Source organism: Mesoplodon bidens (genome assembly GCF_964165515.1).
Source record: "Mesoplodon bidens genome assembly, chromosome: 20".
In the NCBI taxonomy this organism is placed as follows: Eukaryota; Metazoa; Chordata; class Mammalia; order Artiodactyla; family Ziphiidae; genus Mesoplodon; species Mesoplodon bidens.
In genome coordinates, this window is record NC_138181.1 from 27,797,937 (window position 1) to 27,820,983 (window position 23,047).

Here is a 23,047-nt window from a genome sequence, read left to right on the forward strand (position 1 = left end):
ATCATCTATTTTTCTTTGTCCCTAAAACCATGGATAACTGAGAGCTGATTTTCTGACTAAAATGTTAAAAGTACACTTTTCTAAAAAAAGGTTATATTTTGATTCATTAAATCATTTATTTTAAACTAACCCTGAACATAACTAATTTCAAAGATATAAATCTGTACCTGACTTAAGGACCAGGTAGTCTAGTTTAATTTCAAACCAAATTCTGTGGTTTTTATTAAAAAGTCATGTCTATGTTGACAGATGAAAGAAGTTCTGCTTACATTTTATGTCTACATAAAAATAACACCTGGCAACATGACAAAAATTTATAAAGAAGGTTATGTTTTATAAGGATTAAAGACTACAAATATTTCTTTAAACATCAAACCATTCCTTTATGTAAGAAATTTCTATTTATAGTCTATTTCTACATGAAGGAGTGTTTATTAATTTTTCTTTTTCCCCCTCAGGCAATGTTTGATTTATGAATATTTTGAGTTACACAGAGAAGAGCGGTGCTGTACAGTCGACCCTCCATATCTGTGGTTTCCACATTCACAGATTCAACCAACTTAGGGACTAAAATATTCCCCCCCAAAAAATTCCAGAAATTTCCAAAAAGCAAAACTTGAATTTTCCATGCTAGCAACTATTTCCATAGCATTTACATTGTAATAGGTATTATAAGTAATCTAGAGATAATTTATGCAAGGATGTAGGTAGGTTATATGCAAATAGTATGCCATTGTATATGAGGGACTTGAGCATCCTCAGATTTTGGTATCCTTGGGGAGGTCCTGGAACCAATTCCCATAAGATACCACAAGAGATGACTGTATATCAGAAGAGGAAGTAGATAAGAAGAAAGTAGAAATTAGGTTGCATGATTTCTCTTTGGGAAAACACTTTTATGCCCAAAATAAATGGCATTTTTAACCTCAATTTTGACAGTATTCTTTTTAGGATACCTAATATAATGTCCAGGGACAAACAAAATTTTGCTATGGTAAAAATTTTCATGGAACTATCTTTCTATCTTAACAGGCCTCCTTGTATCAATCCTCTATAGACAGGAGCCTGGAAAGACCCACTAGGTAAGAGTCTCATTATTATGTAACCAGGATATCCTATACCAGTGGTTTCTTTTTCAGTGAAATAGAAATGAAAAATTATATATCCCTCATCTTTATTTTAAGCACCATAATTCATGAAGTTGTTTTAACTTGTTTCTGCATCATTTTATATGACCATATTCACGAATGTATAAAAATTAAGTAAAATAATTCTAGATTCCATTACAGGCTGAGAAATTCTTGCCTTCCCTGTCTCCTCCATACCCAGTTTTCTTCTCCTTAGATAAGTATAATAAACATCTAATTTTCAATATTGTTAGATGATGTGATGATATAGTTGAAAAAACTGTAATAAGTTAGAAAAAATTTTATAAATTATGTTCTACATATGTTTGTTCATTATACTCTGACCACACAAATCAGGAATGCTGTTACAACTGATAAATGAGAACTTACTATATACCAGGCATTCTAAGTACAGAAACATACTCAATCCCTAAGATTTTATCTCTAGTAAACTGAAACTTGGGCTCCATAACATACGAAGTTTACACAGTTGGCAAAGGACAAAGTAGAATCGAACCAAAATAACTTGTAGGTCCTAACTGCGTTAAGAGTCTACCAAGGCAAGTTCTGTTCGTAGGCTTTAAATATCACTCTTACTTTAAAATATTACAGAAGTTCAGACACAGTAGACTGACAATAACGAATAATGCAAACTCCCAGCCATATCATATCATCAACAACAAATATTTATATAACAATAATTTGCCCTTCTACAGATTTCTATCAACATAAATGGAAAAGTAAACTGGGTCCTTTGTACATTGGTTTCATGTGTGCCATTCAACAGCATTAATGTCGCTGAGAAAGGAGCACCCTGAACCCCTTCTTTTATATCTTTTACAATTATGTATGCACCTAAAATGTTTGAATTTTAGTTAGTTCTAATCTGATGTAAGGATTTACGTAGAGACACAGACACTCATGTGACAGGATAATGACAGCAAAAACAGGTCTAGGCGAACATGGGCGTCCTCTTTAGAAGAATGCAGACAAATTCTGAGGTCTGGCTCCACCTCTATACTTGCAAAGCTTGCAGGTTACATTTATTCATTTGTAAAACAGTGACAACAGCACATAGCTCAACGGTTGCTGTGCATGCTGTGTAAGACAATAATGACAGTAAAGCAAATAGCATACTGCTGGTTCATTGGAGCTGGTGTGCTGTTGCTGCTGGTGTTGGTGGAATTTTATCTAATGATTTGACAGACAGCATGCTATGTGAGGTAGATATTCGTTCACTAATGTTTGTCTTAAATGATATTACACTCAGATCCAGAACCATGATATAAAGTCCCTGCCCTTACAGACTGTCGACACCTTTTAATACAACTGGGTAAAAGGACTCTAACAGTTTATTTGATGACCAGATTATTGGTCATTCACTATTTAAACAGAAAAATGTTGGAATTGCAGTGTAAGTCTTTTAAAGCTAAGATTATTAGGAAAAGCCATAGGGAAAGCTCGAGGTAAGAAAAATTGGTCTTACCAGAGTTCCTTCTTTTTTCCAATCCTTTCCTCCATTTTGGCATCCCTCCTCCGGATATATTCATGTTGTTGCAACTGTTCTGTAAAGAGAAAAGATGTATGGTACAAATCTTAACACTGAATTGTCAGTAACAAAATATTACACTAATAGGAGAATTTTTACTTTAAAAGGTGATTATCTTCATACACAAAACCTGTACATGAATGTTTATAGTAGCTTTATTCATAACTGCCAAAACTTGGAAGCAAACCAAGGTGTCCTTCAATAGGTGAATGGATAAACAAACTGTGGTACATCCATATAATGGAATATTATTCAACAATAAAAAGAAATGTGCTATCCAGCGACAAAAGGACATGGAGGAACCTTAAGAGCACGTTGCTAATGAAAGAAGCCAATCTAAAAAGGGTACATACTGTTGGTTCCAAATATATGACATTCTGGGAAAGGTAAAACTAGAGACAGTAAAAAGATCAGTGGTCACCAGGTGTTCACAGGGAGGGAGGGATGCGGAGGTAGAGCCCAGGGGACTTTTATGGCAATGACACTACTCTATAGGATACAGTAATGAGGGACACATGTCATCATACATTTTTCAAACCCATAGGATGTTCAACAGAAAACATGAACCCTAATATGAACAATGGACTTTAATTACATTTAATGATAACATATCAATATGATTCATCAACTGTAAGAAATGTACCACACTAATAGAAGATGTCAATAACAGGAGAAAATGTGTGCAAGGGAAAGGGAGCAGATGGGAACTCTCTGTACTTTCCAATCAATTTTTCTGTAAACATAAAACTGCTCTAAAAGAATTTAAGATAAAAAACAAACTGCTCTAAAAAAATTAAGTCTAGGAAGTCCTAGCCACAGCAATCAAACAAGAAAAAGAAATAAAAGAAATACAAATTGAAAAGGAAGATGTGAAACTGTCACTGTTTGCAGATGAGTCTATTAATTTTCAAAGAGGTGATTATAAAGAAATAGTTTTTAATATCAAGGAATGAATTCCTAAGAATGCAGTTTGGGGGATGGGGGATAAGAGGCATACCATGGCCACCAGCACCTTCCACTAGTCTTTCTGATTCAGAGTTGAAACCCCTGCAACACCAACCAAACTGAAGCTGATTCCTTCTTTCAGTTCTGCAAGCATGGCCAGTGACTTCAGGAAAAGGAGGAAGAGCGAGCCTGCGGTGGGGCAGCCGAGGGGCTTGGGGGATCCGACTGCAAGCAGAACTAGCCCAGGTCGAGCAGACCTCCCAGGATCAAGCCCCACCCTGACAAAGTCCTTCATTAGCTCTTCTCCTTCTTCCCCATCAAGAGCAAAAGGTGAGCAGCAACAAATGACATATAAACAATTTACTAGTTTAAGTTTTAACTTGGGGAAAGCTGGTCCAATGATAACTACCCAGAAATAGCTAGCAGGTAAATAGTGTCTTAAATAAAATATAGTTTCAGAACAATAGCTTTCTTTATACACAGATTAAATCAGGATGGTGAACCATTTGAGTGGCTTAAAGGACTCTTATCATCTGTTAATGCTTTCTTTTCTCCAAATATATTGTGTGTGTTTTCTGGAACAAATTTAAAGTATCAAATATTGTATTGTCAGGCTATTAAAAGACTACAGTTCCAAACATTTGCATATTCTCAACATTTTCTAATGTTACTACAACTAGAAAAATTAATCAGATATATAGAATAGAAACTAGAAGTAGCAACAGAGAATGTTGTTGCATAAAACACAAATTGGTTTTGGATTTTTTAAATTATTTAATTCTAGACAAAAGTTTGTCTAACCTATGAAAGTTGCTTCTTTAATCACTTGCTTTATATTTTGGTCAATATTCATACATACAGTAGAATATCCATGTTCTGCATGTAACATAGTGTTCAATTCAAAACAGTCCACTAGTAAGAGTTAACTGGTTTCAGGCCATAATTGTAAAGTTTAGATATCACCAAGCCAATTTTCTGTATGGCCTGTCTCCTCTCTGGAAATTTAGTGAATTGTGTTGAAAGGAAGATGTCACTCCTTCAAGTCTCTGTTTAGTTACACATTACTGCAGCTGTAACAGGAATATTCCCAAGATAGAGACCTAGGAATGAACCAGTATCCATAGGTACCTAGGATTTGGGGACTCGGGGGCTCCTCCAATCCTCTGGGGTTGAAATATAAGAGAGAAGAAATTTGAAGTGTGTGAAGAAAGTGAGCTGTAACTGAAGTTTCCATAAAGTAGCAGAGATTCAGCTACACATATTGAATGTAGGCACTGAAAGTGTTGCCACATGAAATTAAAGCTTAGAGTTAGCTGGTCTGTGTGCAGAAGATTTTTGGTTTTGATGATTGGGCTCTGGATAGGCAGGAGGTGCTAGCTCTTGTCCGTGGGCTAGTAAAGCTGTGACTGCTTACTGGGAGATTCACAGGGAGGGATCCCCTTTCACTATACCATTCCTCAAATTAACAGAAGTACCCATATCAGATTCTACTCATTTACATAAACAAATATCCCAAGGAAACCAACAGGTCATGAAATGCCATTGACTCATTATGCTTAGATACCACCCAAAAGTTAAAAGGGTTCTGATTAATTTAGATATTTGTTTTTATCCTAGGGGGTGTTAAGTCAACTTCCTTTCTCAAATACTACATAGCTACTTAATGTGCTTACCTACTTTTGAAGAATTTGGAGAAGGCAGGAGCTGTCAATAGAGCTATTTTCCTCCACTAGACTTATTTTCTAAGAAGAAAATGTCCCATCAGATGTAATTTGGCCTCTCATGTATTAATTAACTCAGCAACACAAAAGAAAAAACAATTTCCACAGATATTCGAAATTGATGTCAGGGTTAGCTCTACATTATTATATTGCAAATGATTTTTTAAAAAGACCCTTCCTGGAAAAAAGCAAGTGCATTTACCTCTGATGAAAGTTTTACATTATATCCAGTTATCCTTATGGGAAACTGCCTAATAAGAGGTTGAAGTTAGAGAAATTAAAGAGGTAAATTCATTTGTTTAAAGAGGTGCTAGCTGGGTTTTTTCTTAGAAAAATATTAGCAGCAATAGTTCACAGCAACTGAACTTGATTTTGCAATTTGGGAAAGTATTTTGTCTTACAGCTTTTTCTATCTAATGCCCATGAAAAATTATTTGATACGGTTATGGGAGTATTAATTAAATGTAAATTTATAAGTTACTCTTTACCTCTTTATTATTATAAATCAAATAAGATTCAAATCCTGACCCTATTCAGATGTTTAAATCTATAGCATTTTTGGTATTAATTACAAAACCTTTAAGTCACTACCAGGTCATGCTATTAGCTTACAAGGGACTACTGGATTTTTGAATACCATATTTGCAGAAAGATGGATGAAATACGCAAGAGAAATAGGCGTATTAGCGACACCAGTTACTTTTTATACATGGTTTTGTTAACTATCATCTGCAAAGCTACATTTATTGCCTAAGTATTGCCTTGCTTTAGAATTAGGCTTTTTTCTCTAAAGTTGAAGCTACACGTATAACAATCAGTGTCTAGATTAAACTCCACTAACTGCTTTCTCTTTGCTGTGCTATCTGATGCTAACTGACATGCTCTCCTCTTTATGAGCCTTTTAACTTCTCCAACGTCTCTCTTCCACCACGCTGCCCTGGAATAAAAGGTGGGGACGATAGCAAAATATGTCCATCCCTTTGCAGTTACTCAGGGCTCAACGGCAACCCCTCCCATGAGTTAGATTACTGTAACACTTACAGACAGCATTTGGACATCCCACATGACTCACAGAGGGCCATTACTTTCAAAAATGGCTGGCAAATGGCCCGGCAAAACGCAGAGATCTGGAGCAGCACTGAAGAAATGGTTTCCCCCAAAATCAAATCCCGTAGTTGCGATGACCTTTTGAACGATGACTGCGATAGTTTTCCTGATCCGAAAGCCAAGTCAGAAAGTATGGGTTCTCTGTTATGTGAAGAGGACTCCAAGGAGAGCTGCCCTGTAACATGGGCTTCCCCCTACATCCAGGAGGGCCGCAGTAATAGCAGATCAAGGCTCCGACACAGGTCAGCCCACGATGCCCCAGGGTTCCTAAAATTGTACAAGAAAATGCACCGCATCAACCGCAAGGATTTAATGAATTCAGAGGTGATTTGCTCTGTAAAGTCAAGAATAATGCAGTATGAAAAGGAGCAGCAACACAAGGGTCTGCTCCATGGATGCAGCCAGTCCTCCACTGAGGAGGTGCCCAGGGACATGGTACCCACCCGCATTTCTGAATTTGAAAAGTTGATTCAGAAGTCAAAATCCATGCCAAATTTAGGAGATGAAATGTTATCTCCTGTCACCCTAGAACCACAACAAAATGGTTTATGTCCCCAAAGGCGATTTTCCATTGAGTCTTTGCTGGAGGAAGAAAATCAAAGTAGACACCCTTCTCAGGTACAACGAAGCTACAAGTCTAAAACCCTGGTGCCGATCCACATTGAAGTCACCAGTGATGAGCAGCCGAGAACTCATATGGAGTTTTCTGACAGTGACCAGGATGGAGTTGTGTCTGACCACAGTGATTACATTCATGTAGAAGGATCGTCCTTTTGCAGTGAGAGTGATTTTGATCACTTTTCTTTCACATCCTCTGAAAGTTTTTATGGGTCCAGCCACCATCACCACCACCATCACCACCACCATCACCGGCACCTCATCAGCTCCTGCAAAGGCAGATGCCCTGCCTCCTATACTCGCTTTACAACAATGTTAAAACATGAAAGAGCTAAACACGAAAATACTGAAGAGCCCAGAAGACAAGAAACGGACCCTGGCCTTTCTAAACTGGCATTTCTAGTCAGTCCTGTGCCTTTCCGGAGGAAAAAAAATTCAACTCCCAAAAAACAGATGGAAAAGGCAAAATGTAAAACGTCTGTATTTGAGGCTCTGGACTCTGCCCTTAAAGACATCTGTGACCAAATTAAGGCTGAAAAGAGAAGGGGAAGTTTGCCAGACAACAGTATACTGCACCGTCTTATCAGTGAACTGCTGCCAGATATTCCTGAAAGGAATTCATCACTCAAAGCTCTAAAAAGGAGCCCCGTGCACCAGCCTTTCCACCCACCATCTCAAGAAGGTGCTATTCATTGTCCATTGTACCAGAACGATTGCGGGAGAATGCCTCACAGTGCCTCCTTCCAAGACGACACCAACAACAACTACCACCTCCAAGACCACGACAGTGCACTGAGCCTCCAAGGTGGATCCACTTTTCTATCTTTTCCCTTGTGGTTCAGATGCCCACCCTCCAGCTCTTTCATTTTCCATTCCTACATTCATCATTCTTGAGCTGTGAGACCACTTGGATTCATTATGTATTGTGAAGCAAATGCTTGTTGTGCAAACATGCCTTACTGAATAGTTCTCATTTACTCATGGGATATTTGGACTTGATGTGTGGCTTAAAGTGATCATCAATTCACAAAAATTTACTCATTCAAAATCGAAAGGGAAAAAAACATTTTGTAGCTTGATGTTAGGTTTGAAACAACTGTTACATAGAAACAACCAATTAAACTTATTTTACCAATTTAAAAGAATTTCAAGGCAAAAATCATAATTGAATATCAGTATCCTTAAGAAACTGACAACTTTGCGTTAGCTCTTTTTTTGTTGTAAAATGAATCAAAACCAATAGTTTAACAGTCTTTTCCTTGATTCTTCTATTAACTTTATAGTCATTCATTCAATAAATAATTTGCTGACATTCCATATAGAAGATACTAAATCATAACACTCAGGAAGCAAACCAAAATATGTAATATAGTAATTGATTGGCGATTAAAAGAGAATAGGACTTGTTTAATAACTTTCTCCATTTAAAAGATACAATTGGGATAAAATTTTTGTGAATGTATCTTTAAGCTCTCTCTATATATGTCTCATTTCCATCATTCATTGTATTCATTTTCTCTTCCCTTCCATTATTTAATTAATTTATTTTCTGTTTCTGCTAAAACAACCCTATACTGACATTTGAATTAGACTATTTAGGATAAAAGTGACTCTCAACTTCATTTTCATAGATGGATTATTCCTGAAAGTGGAACACAAGGACAAATAGCAATTCAAATACAGAGGATATTTTTTCAGGTTTACGTTACTGAAAAACACAGGATGTTTTGATATTTTTATCCAATTCTTTTCATTAATGCTTAAAGTACATCTGTTTACTGTGTAAATTTTAGGAAGCTGGAATGAATATTCCAGGCTGAAACTTGGATTGTCAAGAGAGATTTCTATGCACCAGACACTGCAAAGTGCTTTACGTACATTATCTACTTAACACGGCATAAACCTAGGTGATAGATATTACTGTAAATACTGTTTTACAGTGGAGGAAATCAATACCCAAACAGGACAAGAAATCTGACCAAAGTCACACAGACAGTAGGTAGCAGAAACAAGATTCAAACTCATGTAATTCAGATTTGTAGCATAGAATATAATCTCTATAGGCAAAAAAGAGACATAATTCAGATTTCATATTAATGTACTATATATAGCCCAATTGTTAGTTACCATTGCACAAATTTGTTTATCTTATTAGTATTTATCTTTGCTTTCATTTATACTATACGACATGCTTCAAAAACAGTAAATTCAAATTTTCTAGATCAATGCCAACAATTTGAAATTTTCACTGATTGAGACATGTCATAACCTAATGTTTTAGTAAATTAGTTACTTTTCCAGTTATTCAATATCAGTTACATTTCTCCGTATAATGCATGCGATATAAGATACCATTAATAGATACTTGCAATCATTATTTTATAATGTAATTAGTCATGTATATTTTGTTTTAAGGTGAACAAAAACAATGCAATAGTTCATAAGTACTATGGCAACCAATGCAACACATTCTGTTTAGAAAATTTTTATCCCTTTGTTTATTGGAATAGATATTCACTTTCTAATAAGATAGTTGAGCACAAAGGAAGGCAATAGGTAATAGCCTTTTAAGCCTTAAGCTTTAAGATGCCATCTTCAGACTCAAAAAGTAATTAAAAACAGAGAGAAAGAGGGAAGAGAATGGCCATGACATAGTTCTGTCATCATCATACTTTAGTTTTCTCTCTTTTTCATTACTATGTTCTTAAATTGTTCCACAGCATGTTTCAGTTTTTATAAGTCGTTGCTACCTTCTCCATCTTCTCCAGGCCCTATCATAGTAATTATTAACTGGTGGCAAAAAGAATAGAAATAGAAAGTGTTAAATCTTTGAAGTGAACAATCCCTGTAACTGCAAATTGTCTATACCAGGTGCTACGGTATAATTATATCAGCAATGTTACAGTTATATTTATATTTATGATTATAATACTTCTGCAATCTTGTATTACAGAAAAAGGAAAAAATGGGAAAATATCCATTTTTCCTCTTAAAATGCTCTGTTTTTGTCTTATATCACAACTTTATAATTACCCATAAGTTTTAGACCCATGTTTTCCATTGTGGTGTCTCTCCAAATGTGAAGGGTAAATAGTTGCCACCAGGGAAAATGGCTAAACAAGTCTGCTTTTGATTAAGTGGATTCTCACTCTGGCCCTGTCCTTTCCAATAGACCGTGAGTCCCCTAGAAGTTACTCATCCACACTGACTGATTTGGGGAGAAGTGTACCAAGGGAAAGAAGAGGAACTCCAGAAAAAGAGGTAGTGTGTTTAGTATCATTTGAGTCTTTTTCACCAATATACTTGATATAGCACTTGCCAGCCGAAGTTACCTCCAAAACCAGTAAAGAACCCAGATTAAAAACACAAAAGTGATGGCAGAGAAACTAGAAACAGTTTTCCCTGGAGCCCGAGCAAAGGACTTGAAGCCAGCTGCATTCTGACCCTAGCGGCAGGCCTCCCCCAGTTGTAATCCAGTTTTGACAGTGACTCTCTGAGTCTTGACCTGACACCCATAAATTAAAGAGTCTTGAGCTGGGCCGCCCCTTGGAGGAAGAAGGTTTCCCCTGTACAAATTTCTGGCCCAGTGATGTAGGGGACAGCCCTAGGTCAGCCGTGCTGCCAATCAATACAAATTCCATAGAAACAATTTTTGCTGGCCTGCTTTTGTTAGAGAGGATCCCTGAAAAATAAAAAAACACTGCCCCTGAGAACCACCTACCTACTGGCTCTTGTCCATGGTCCTGAGCCAGGGCTGGAGGTATGGCTTGTACTATCCTGGAGCCATGAAGTTTTGATAGAAACTGAAGAATGGTCTTGGACTGGCAGGCACTCCAGAAAGTTCTCTACAGGTGTCTGACATAGTCCAGGGCCTGTGGACCCCCAAAGAAGTCAGAAATGATCCAGGTTGCCCAAAGTTCACCAGCGTCACGGGGAAAGAGAGTGAGGTGAGGGGATTATTGGAATCAGAGAGGAAGCAGCTACAGGTGGCCCAGGCAGATCTGTGGGCCCTGAAGCTTGAGTGTAGGCAAGAGTCACATCGTATCACGACTCAAAGATGAGCAGCTGGTTTACTGTGTGCTGAGGCATTCCTGAACTCTCCAGGGAATATAAAATGACCAGCCTATACTTTTGGCCACTAACGAGCCTCTCAGTGATAAGTGGGCTAATATTTCTCCGCTACTATGTCAATTAGTGTTTAGTAAAAGGGGTAATGACTTCCTTCATGACTTTTTCCAGTCCTTTTATTATGATTCAGAAGTTGTGTCAATACTTAGGACATAGAGCAATTGACCTCCCACAATTATCCCAGGAAAAGCCAAAAATTATACCTAGGACTGAATCCTCTGCAGGTATTTTAGTCCCCTTTTATGGCATTCATTTACCTTAGTTCCTAAGATGAAATATCATATTCAATAGTTAGGGTGAATAAGTCATCTGTTACATTCCTGTGATAGTTTAAATATCTAAATAAAGAACTAATTGATTTATTTATAAATTGCATAAATGATTTAAATTGTATATGTTTAATCATTCCTTGAGGTTTCATTTTTCTTTAATTCACGTGAAACTGCTTTTTTATAGGAAATCCATAATTTTAAGTTAGCGCTAACCATTTCCTTCATTTTCAGAAATTGCCTGCAAAAGCTGTTTACGATTTTAAGGCTCAGACATCCAAGTAAGTAAGATAAGTGTTCGTCATATGATTTAAGTTGACTTTAAATACATTAATGATACTTTAAAAGACAAATATTGCACTGGGATGTGTTACAAATAAGACCTAATTCCCAATTCAGCAATCTACTCTAATTAAATGGTTCCTTCTGAATCGATTGGGATGTGGGTAATTTTATTTTCATTTTGAGTTTAGTTGAGAAACACTGAGTTTTAAATTACACCAAACATGTTAGAGCACAATGCGTTCAAAAGGATAGGAAAAACAAAACGAAATTAAGGATCTTTGTTTCTACAATTTTCATGTGGAGAATGAAGTAAAAATAAATTGTTGGGGGAGTAACACTTAACTGGAGAATTTTATATCATTTATTTATCCAACTATATTAAGGATAGTTTGTGGTTAAAGACTAGAATTGTGTGTGAAGACTCCTGCAGTAAAATCTCCATTTCTCAGTACTCAGAGCTTCGAGACTCTGAGCACAGTTCTATCCTGTGGTCTTTTGATGTTGGTGTTTTCATACTCCTGTGTCGTAAATTTTTTACCTTTTTTTTAGGAATTTGTTCATCAGGTGAGCATGGGGTTGGGGAAGGCTAGTACTAAGCACATGAGGAGGCTTAAATAAGAGTGAGTTTTCCAGCTCTGTTATGGCCCATGTCACAGACGTTACTTAAGAAACTTTGGTCTCCATTAGAATTCAAGATATTGGCATTAAATTACACCATGCTGTTTAGCTGAATATATATACAATAACCAAAGCATTTATTCATAAAAATGCATATTATATGAATTAGTAGTTAAAGAATCTATCTCTGGCAGAAGACATAAAAATAAAATCACTCAGAATTTGAGAATTAGATTAACTAAATAAGAAAATTCTCTTTAGAAGTGAAGATGTCAAACATGGTTTAAATCTGGGGTTAAAAAAAATCCTGAAGGAAAGCTTACAACTTTTTTTGATGAGATAAGTAACATCTGCTCTGTTTCTACTACACTATGGTCCTAGCTACTGTTCTTTGGATATGGTGTGATAATTTGTACAAGGCATGTCACTTTTATAAAATAATGACATAAAACATGTAAATTTCATTTCTTCTTTGTGACAATCAATCAAAAGTGTCCTTAGATGTATGAAGCCCTGAGGAATAACAGGGCATATAAAATATGCCCAGGGCTCACAAGCTTTTTGAGAAACCTTAATTAGAAACAGGCATTGAAAGAAAGATGAGGTACAGTGCAGAGGAAGGGTGTTTGTGCTGTTGACTCTGTCACTGGATTGCATTTGCTCCAAGTGCCCAGCCCCTCACCCTCCTCCAAGACCACATCCTCATTGTGAACGTCTGATGTTGGCAAAGGTTCAGGGAAACCCACTCTCCCACACGCTGCCCGTGGGAGTGTAAATGACACAGCTGTTCTGAAGGGCCGTTTGCACCATCCCACTTTCACAAAGGTCTTCCTCAACCAACGAAATCTAATTGTATTATAAGCCGCCAGAGAAGTGGACTGAACAATCACCCATGGAAACCATCCCATAATTTTAGTAAGAAAAAAAATTGTTTCCCCCATACCATCAATAAATTTATCTGATTTCAGCTTAATCACATTCCTCTTGTTCTGTTCTCAGGAGATGTAATGAGCTGTTGTCTGTCACCCCCAATGCAGTTATGTACCTGACACAAAAATCAAGGTTATGGATGACTCATGCAGCTTTTAAAAAAGGTTCACAGGGCTTCCCTGGTGCGCAGTGGTTGAGAGTCCGCCTGCCGATGCAGGGGACACGGGTTCGTGCCCCGGTTCGGGAAGATCCCACATGCCGTGGAGCGGCTGGGCCCGTGAGCCGTGGCTGCTGAGCCTGCATATCCGGAGCCTGTGCTCCGCAACGGGAGAGGCCACAACAGTGAGAGGCCCGCGTACCGCAACAAAAAAAAAAAAAAAAAAAGATTCACACACCCAGAGAGGGAGGACTAGCCACATTTTTAAGTCATTTCAATCATTAGCTAGATGTGAGGGTTAGCAGACATTTGGTCCTATCCAAAATGTCCATGAGCATATTTGGCTCATGCCGAGTTGTTTTGGACAGGACCAAATATCAAGGACCTTTTCATGTGGACCAAATGTCCTGCAAGAGATGTGAGTGCTTTTTGTGCCTAACATCTTACAAACAAGAGACAGATATCTCTGTTTCAAATAATTATCTGTTTTAAAAGCTGTTTTTCTTTACCTAACACAAGAAAGTTTAATTTTCAAAAAGACACCTAAGTAACTCACCAAACATAATGTCTCACCTGTTAAGGAGGAAAACAAGATAAAATGCTATTCCCAAAGGTTGTCAGTGGCCACTGTTCAAAGGTGGTAGGCACTGGTTGGAGCAAACTGGTCAAAATGGGACTCTTAGAAATTCTAGTTCTGAGATGAGACAAACATAATTTTGAAAACTGGAGGGTGAGACCACTGTCCTTTTTTCTAGACGACTTCAAAAATTTAAATACAAGTCTTTACATGTAGAAAAGACATCTTTTCACACTTAAAAAAAAAAGTAAATAAGAGACAACTAATTATTTTTCTTTTAAGCTAAGCTTCCTACTCTCATTTCCAGAAATAAAACATACCTGGTATAAATAAAACAGTTGGATTGTAAACATTAAACATTTTGGGTTTTATCTTCTACATTAGGCACTTGCATAAAAGAGGGAAGTACTGTATTTGGATGTAAGGCCCTGTGAATCTTGTTTGCTTTTAGAGTTACTGAAAATTTAACACAGATTCAATGTGAAAGTTTTAGCACTTCTAAATGTGTAATAATTCTTTTTACTATGCAACTTTTTTTCAATTAATTCTTTTGATCAACACGAAGTATTCTACATCTGATATAAACCTCTCTCCATTATGTATTCTGCACACATAAATGATCCAACTCAAGATTCTGAACAAAGCAACGCAGAAGATTTGGGAGTGGGAAGGCAGATGTGTGTGAAAAGGGGGCTCTTGGCAAAAGATGTGAAATAAGTACCCTCCAATAAGACATAATTGTGGAGGCAAAATAACACAGAGACACAATCACCTGGGGGATGAAGCCATGAAAACCTGAAGCAGTGAGGGTGAGAATTTAGGCGTGAGTTATTTATGATGACTAATGTCTTTATAACTTAAAACTAAATACTCCAATTTACCTACTATCTCCTTAGAAACAGCCCAAATGGAAAAGCATAGTTAGTTTCTTGAAAATATTTTTCTATTTAAAAAACGAAAGATATAAAGGCGGTTACAAGCAATCTGTGCATGTCTTTGCACTTGAAACACGTTTATCTTTGTGACTATAGTTAATAATACTGTACTGTATCTATGAGAGTAAATCTGAAAGGTTGTCATCACAAGAAAAAAAAACATTGTAACATATGTGGTGACCAGCGTTAACTCAACTTATGGTGGTGGTCATTTTGCAATATATACAAATACTGAATCATTATGTTGTACACCTGAAACTAATATAATGTTACATGTCAATTATACTCCACTTTTTAAAAATGTTTATCTTTGTGCCTCACTGAAAAATCAAAGTATAAAATCTTTTCTGTTTCACAAAATAAATTCATTATCAAGATATTCTACTTAAATGCCTATCAACCAGCTTCAAGGATCCACAAATAAAATTTTTTCTCATGTTGGCACTTCTGTGCTAAGGCTAAATGATACTGGTTTCCTTATTGTAAGCTTTAACATATCAAAAGGAGACAGAAAGAGAGAGAGAGAGAAGTAAGTAAGTAACCAACTAGCTTCAGGACAAGTAAAACTTGGTGCAGAATGAATCCAGCCTTATGGCAAGCTTGCGGACTCCTCTACTATAAACCAATGACTAGACAGCAAGTCTGTCCCCGCCTTTAAATTTCATATTAATCTGCCTGTGATTTAAATCAGATGTGATGTTTACATTTGTTCTTTTTGAAATCATTTCTAAAGTTACAATGTTTCAAAGGAATTCTAAAAATTTTCAAGGAAAATCCTCATCTAACTGGACTCAACAGATTTTTTTCAATATTGGAAGTATATTTCCCAGCCACACACAGATCTAGCGAGAATCTTGATCTTAAGAATAATCACCATACATCCGGAAAAAAAACACATTCAAATGTATCTCTTCTAGGGAGCTGTCTTTTAAGAAAGGAGATACTGTCTACATCCTCAGGAGAATTGATCAAAACTGGTATGAGGGAGAGCACCACGGGAGAGTGGGCATTTTCCCAATCTCATACGTAGAGGTAAGTCCCTTCCCCTTCCTCCTTAAGTGGTGGCTGTTTCCAGGGTTACCACAGGTCAAGCATAAGTAACTGTTCTCCTTCACAGAAACTCACACCTCCTGAAAAAGCACAGCCTGCCAGACCACCTCCCCCTGCCCAGCCTGGAGAAATCGGAGAAGCTGTAGCCAAATACAATTTCAGCGCTGACACAAATGTAGAGCTATCGCTGAGAAAGGTAACCTGCTTTCTTCACTGGTGCATTTGAAAGGCTGTATATTTTCACAACTAAGATAGGTCATCTTTTTCCTTAGACATTTTTGTGTCTCCCTCATTTTCCGCAAAGGACTCCATCAGGCTGCCCTGAGTCACTGTTACCTGCCACTCCTGTGTCCTTCCAGATGAGGTCCCTGTGGGATGCAAAGCTTCTCAGAGAGACTTTCGCTCTGTGGTTTAGCCTGGGAGGCTCCAAATTGTCTCCAAGGGGTGCCTCGGGCTAAATATCAGGAGCTGTACATGTGGAAACATCAAAAGAAAATAGCACTTTAATACAGTTCAAAATAGTGTTCTTCTGCTGCCTTATTATTCAAAAATTATACCAAATTCAAAATTTAAACTGGGTTTTGTGGCATTGGCTTGATCCTGCAGCCAGCAGGAATAGTGACTGTAGAAAGTTCTATCATTGCAAAAGCCAGGGGTTTTATAAAAAATATTATTGACCGCTATGGCATGGCCACCCAACAATCAGAATGGATGCTGGTGCTGGCCAATCTTGATGCAGACCGGGTGGATGTCAGCCCTGGCCACAGCTATGCATAATCTAGGATGCTAGCTTTGCCCCGTCCTGTTAGCCTCACTCTTTGTTACAACTCAGAACATGTAGATAAAGAAGAAAAATATTGTGCTATCCAACTTCATCCCTTGCAGGGGTTGACTTCTATAACCCATTTCAGATACATCATCACAGCAAGCTATAGCACACTTTCTTTTTTTTTTTTTGGCGATACGTGGGCCTCTCACTGTTGTGGCCTCTCCCGCTGCGGAGCACAGGCTCCGGACGCGCAGGCTCAGCGGCCATGGCTCACGGGCCCAGCCGCTCCGTGGCACATGGGATCCTCCCGGACCAGAGCACGAACTGCGTCCCCTGCATCGGCAGGCGGACTCTCAACCACTGCGCCACCAGGGAAGCCCCTATAGTGCACTTTCTGAAGCTCCTCCTACATAAGGTCATTCCCTTGAATCTGTCAGTGATCAGATGATGGTACTGTCATCGACACATTGCAGGTTAAACTACTGTCCTTTTTGAAATAACTTACACATGTCATTTCCCACAGTACCAACATGAACACGTATAAGGCCAAATATCCTTAGGAAAGATTCTAATGCTGTGAATGGATGATTAAACCGCATATATGTTGATAAGCCATAATTTGGGAGTAAGCTTTAGTTGCATTCTCATAATGAAAACAAAACACTGGAAGTATAAGGCTTTCCCGGATGGAAAACTATTGTTTATTAGAAAACATTGACAATTATAATTTTTATGTTATCACATCTCTATTTCTAATGCATTTTCCTAATATTCATTACAGGGAGATAGAATTATTCTTCTTAAAAGAGTTGATCAAAACTGGTATGAAGGTAAAATTCCAGGAACCAACAGACAAGGCATCTTCCCTGTTTCCTACGTAGAAGTCATCAAGAAGAATACAACCAAAGGTGCTGAGGATTACCCTGACCCTCCAATACCCCACAGCTATTCTAGTGATAGAATCCACAGCTTAAGTTCAAATAAGGTAAGAAGACATTCTAGCATATTAAGTATAATTTGGGGGAGCTCAGAGTAACATAACCGGTACATGATTTTAGGACATTAGATTGCAACATCATATCTATGGCAAAGCAAAAGATTTACATGTTATGTTTCTAAGTGCCAGGTCAAACCAATATAATTTAATTTTTCCTATGGGTGCTGGCATAAAGGTTTAAGCTACATAAAGGGAAACTACATAAAGAATCTACTATCTTAAGAGAAGCATTTTCTTTTAAAGGGCTAAGGCTAGGCATTTTATTTATTCTACTTTTCTTTGAAGACTGGGTTGCTGAGCAATTACTCTCAATCCTTTATCACTGGATAATGGAACAGTTTGGTACTTTCCAATTTTGTTTGATTGGTTATAAAATTTTCCAGAATCTTCTTAGGTACATTTACTTCACTAGCAGAGCTCAGCATTTAGAGAGCAACATCCTTCCTTCAGTAGTTCCTACTGCTAGAAAGAAAAGAATCTTCATCCATATCTTTGTCTTATCCACCATTCAGTCATCTTAAAAGAACTACCAGATAAATTTCAAAGCGACTGTACTTTCAAATAAAAGTTTATAAGAAAGAATAAGTATGTATCTACAAAGGCTTATTTAAAATTTAAGAAATTCTTACATGATGTCATAATATTGGCAATGTAATATTTTAGATCACAGTGTTTTAATCTTTGCTGAGAATACGATTTAAACGTATTTTCAGTTTCCTAAGTTTTCTCTTAGAATACCAGATTTTACATTTTATAAATCGAGAAATGTACAAATTTCACTAATAACTAATTCGTGTTTTATTCTCACTGCTGGGGAAAAATACGTTGAAAAGCTTACGTTCATAAATTTTGAAAAATATTTAATGGTTTTATCAACTGGTAATGTATACTATGATGTCATTGGCTAAATGAAGGGAACTTCTCAGTAGTTTTTGAACTGAATCATTTTCAGAAAAAGAACTGTAATGTACTTTGAAACCATGATACCCAAAACATACTAAACGTTAAATATCTTATTTTCTGACTGATATTTATAAATAGAGGAGGGAATTCATTGTGATTTATGAATCACTCTTGGACATACTCAAATCACATTTCTTTATTTTAGGAGGGACTCAAATGTAAGTTGATATTATTTCTGATATTTCTGCCTTTAATATAGTAGAATCTAATTCTAATGCTTTTGGAAGACAAGATAATTATGTGATGTTTGTATTATAGGTATATTTTTGTGACATAGGTATCTTGGGATACTTAATTTAACTTTCAGTAGAAGCAAGTCCACGGTAAGGCTAAGCACTTTGAACCCATTAACATGTATATTCGTGACTGTGGCGGTCATGGAGCTGGAGTAGCAGTAGCAGCAGGTAGTAATGGGATAGCAGTAGCCATGACGATAATGGAATTTAAAGACCTTTCCTCCTCAGCCACATAATGTTCCTAGCACTAAAGGTGCTATGTAGCCTTTAGTCTTGAATCTTCTGTAAGGATGCTCACAAGTGTTTTGTGACATTTAATCTCATTTATCCCACCCCATGGTGACACGGCATCACATTTCTGTTTTTAAAAACTCTAAATAAATTCTATTAAAGCCCCATTCCTATCATAGGACAGAAGTCAAAAGTTAAGTGGAGAGTGCACTGTGCACTGATCCATACTAAGGCCCAAGGACCAAGAGTGCTGAGCGCACCAGTGATGTGTCAGCCTAAACAGTCAACCAGCAAGTGCAATCTTTCTTGAAGATTTTTTCTTTCCGAACCCAAATCATCGACCTGGAAAGAACCAAAGTAAAATGTCTTCCACCAGCCTCTCTCAAGGCCTTCATATGTGTAGCATATAGCATTCTTCCTAGTCCAAAAACAATATATAAATGTATTAGAATGTTTCTAGGCAACACTTCTAGAATAACTTTTAATGAATTTACATTAAAAATTCTGTTTTGTTCAATGTATCCAAAATATAGCGATAATATTAAGATATACAGAAGTATTTTTTTACTTCAGGAGATTAAGCTTCATAAATTAGACCTCCGCTAGATTATATAAAATATCCAGCTTTTGAAAATGAGAATGGAAGCCCTAGCAGAAGTTTATTCCTGTTCACATCATATGCTCCCTTTCTATGTCAACATTTACTTTGGATTTTTTAAAACTTTGAAATAGTAGTTATGTAAGTTCAGTCTCATTTTGATCATGGGTTTCTGTTCTTAAAAAATATCTCTCAGAACTTATTCATTTAGAAATGTGTTAACATATAATGATGTAAAAATATTTTATGCCATGTGTTATAATCACCTCACAAACCCAAGTGAGAAAATGATGAAGGTTCAAAAGATTTGGCACAGGAAAAAAGAACACTAAACAGATTCTGGGAATAAAAAAGGTTTCATTATTGGTTTTCATTCTACATTAACATTATTTCAGAGTCATTTATATTAAATCAATATCTGGAAACCTGCTTTGAAAGAAGTAGTCTATTAAATTAAATCTCTAAAGATTTTGCTGTCTGTTCTTATAATCTCTATGACAGCTTTATCTTGTCATTTGACATTTAATAGACCTTTTCCAAATACTAGTATAAAGTATTCAGATAAATCTTTAATTAACATACTAATTATTTTATGTATTTAAATTCAAAAACTATAAGCAAATCTAGACCATAGCATAAAATATTTTTTATATTCACCATCATACCTTTCTGCATTTCTCTGTCTCTGTGTTTTAATGCATTATTATTATTTTCATGTTTTTTTTTAACTTCATATATCCTGCTCGTTTCTAAGTTGGCTTCCAGCGAACCAGTCCCCCCTCCCTTGCACAAAGCTTCATGTGGCCCAGATAAAGGAGCTCTCCAGGGAATCACCCCGGGGTGGCTGTCCCTGACAGCCAAGTGTCCACTGGTTAAGCCTTTGGCCCCAACACTACCTCCTTTTCTGGACAACTTCTTGGATGAATTAGAGAAGCTTGGTGCTTTAGTTTTACCTGCTGACCAAGCCAAACCAAATACCCCAGAGGAGATCACCCTTGAAATTAAGGAGGACCCCTCTGTTGTCCTCCCATTGCCGACAGCATCTGCACCTGCCAAGCCACCCTCCTCGCTGCTACCTCTCCCCGGCTTGGGTGTGACCTCAGCTGCAGCCCAGCCCCCTGAGGCAGCGCCGCTTCAGGATTCCAGAAAGACACCTCAAAACCAGTTTGCAGATCTGACAACAATGAGAAAGGGCTCTGCAGGCCCTGAAAAAGTACCTGAGGTCCTAGGTGACAAGTTCGTGACCTCTGCACACGCTAGTGTGGGTCCCTTGCCCCAAACCCTCCCCGTCATTGGAGAAGAAGATGAGGAAATCTATGAGGGGGTCATGGCAGGTATCCGAAGAGGGCCAGAATCTCAAGAACCAGATGCCTTGTGGTGTGGCCATGATGGCACAGAGGTGACACCACTCCTGCACATAGAGGAGGAGGAAGAGGAGAGGGAAGCTGACCGCTTAAAATTTCCAATAGCAATCCCCACAGACCCTAGGAGCCCCAAGGAAGACAGCGATGCAGCAAAAACCAGTGAAGAGGTACTCTAAGTTTGCCTAATTCCTGAAGAACTAACCAGTCTTACTACGGTTAGCTAGTACAGTTAACCACATTAATAAACATCAATTTTGACACTGTCTTAGAAGGTTTCCATGCAAGAAACACAGCACTGTATGAGGTAGGGGTGGAGGGATGGATAGAAATACACCAAATTTTAACAAGATGATGTAAATATGTGATATTATTCCATTATTTATTTATTACTATAAATCCATATTTAAACATTTTTGTAATTTAAAGTCTTTCTAATTTTAATATTCATAATAATAGCTAATAGTTGAGCTCTTACTGAGTGTCAGACAGCTTTCTAAGAATGCTACATCTTTACTTTTCAAAGCTCAGTAGGGTGGGTTATATTATTATTCCCACTTTCAGGATGAGGAAGTTCCTACACAGAGAGATTAGTTCACCTCCAGGGTGAGAAAACTATACACCATATCTTTGTAGCAGTAGCAGTTTGAAAAAGAAGGGAAGAAAGAAAGAGAAAGAGAAAGAAAACAAAACAAAAAAGAAAAATATACTGCAGTTCCCTTTCAACTCTTTCTGAAGAGGTAATTGCTTTAAGTTGGTGACGACCTAAGAGTTGAGTCCTACATATTCACCTTACAAACAAAGAACCAAGGTTCTCAAATATTTAATCTGTGAATTAAAAAGCAAATATGATTACTGGCAAATATTGAAATTATGGAACAAAATTAATGATTTATATTATGCCACTAAGCAAGTCACTTTCCCCCATGGCTCCTCTATTTAGAAATTTTTTTAAATGAAAATCAGTTTAAAAACCCCATAATTTCCAATTAAGATCTTACCAATAACAAACGTAGAGGCATTTGGTCTATATGGGATATTCTTGGGATTAAATAATGGTGAGTGCCCATTAGGCCACCGGACACCCACAAAACCCTGAGTCTTGGCTGTCCCCTAACCAGGTGAGAAAATGTCATCTGGACAAAGAACATAGCCATGTCTGCATTTGTATAAAATAAACACACTGCTTAGTAATAGAGATCATTCATTCATTGCAGTAAGTCAAACAGATTTCTAAGTCAATTACTTAAATAACTAATTTCCCCTTCAATTTAATCAAGTTTAAGATGTGATTAGACATGTGGCTTGGTTCCCAGGAACTGCTACTGCCGGCTGCAGGCAGCACCCACAGCGTGGTGCTCAGGGGGTGAGTTTCACAGCCAGTTCCCACCATGCATGCACACGCACAGACAGGGGTCGTAACTTCCCTAGCTTTGCAGCAAACTGACTATAAATTGTGATCTACTTCACAAGCAAGTTACAAAGAGTCATTGCAGGGTTTTACACTTTCTTCCTCAATGTTTAGAAGGACCCATCCCACAAATTACATTATTCAATTGTAGATTATGGGGGTTCTTATCTCCAGCCGCTCATATCAGAAAAAAGTGAAACTGATCATACCCATTGGGAATTTTGAATCAAATGCAGAAGAAAAGGTCAGTGCTTTCAAAGCAAGAATTTGTCATAAATGTCACACGCTCCAGGGTATTTAGTAACTTTAAAATTATTTAGGTGCGGCGGGTACTCTCTAAAAAGCATGTAACCTCATGCTGGACACAAGCATAATTGCATCTTGTCTTTCCTCAATATTTAAGCCATCTTCATTTTCTTCGGGAGATCGAACATCTGCATCCTTTCCCAGCTGTCTGCTTTCCTC

At 37.3% G+C, this 23,047-nt stretch overlaps 1 protein-coding gene across 4 annotated transcripts in view; it reads left to right on the plus strand.

The window, feature by feature from the left end:
- The window catches only part of SORBS2 (sorbin and SH3 domain containing 2), a 208,821-nt gene that overhangs the window by 167,260 nt on the left and 18,514 nt on the right, over positions 1–23,047 (plus strand). For 3 of the 4 annotated variants that reach the window (XM_081220851.1, XM_081220852.1, XM_081220853.1), the window contains 7 exons: positions 1,033–1,082; positions 3,764–3,951; positions 10,240–10,328; positions 11,699–11,745; positions 15,884–15,998; positions 16,084–16,212; positions 17,567–17,770. In XM_081220851.1, the coding sequence (XP_081076977.1) occupies positions 1,033–1,082; positions 3,764–3,951; positions 10,240–10,328; positions 11,699–11,745; positions 15,884–15,998; positions 16,084–16,212; positions 17,567–17,770 (822 nt within the window). Of the gene's footprint in view, positions 1–1,032; positions 1,083–3,763; positions 3,952–6,291; positions 7,873–10,239; positions 10,329–11,698; positions 11,746–15,883; positions 15,999–16,083; positions 16,213–17,566; positions 17,771–23,047 lie in introns of all 4 variants that reach the window. The other variant, XM_081220854.1, reaches the window with a different exon arrangement.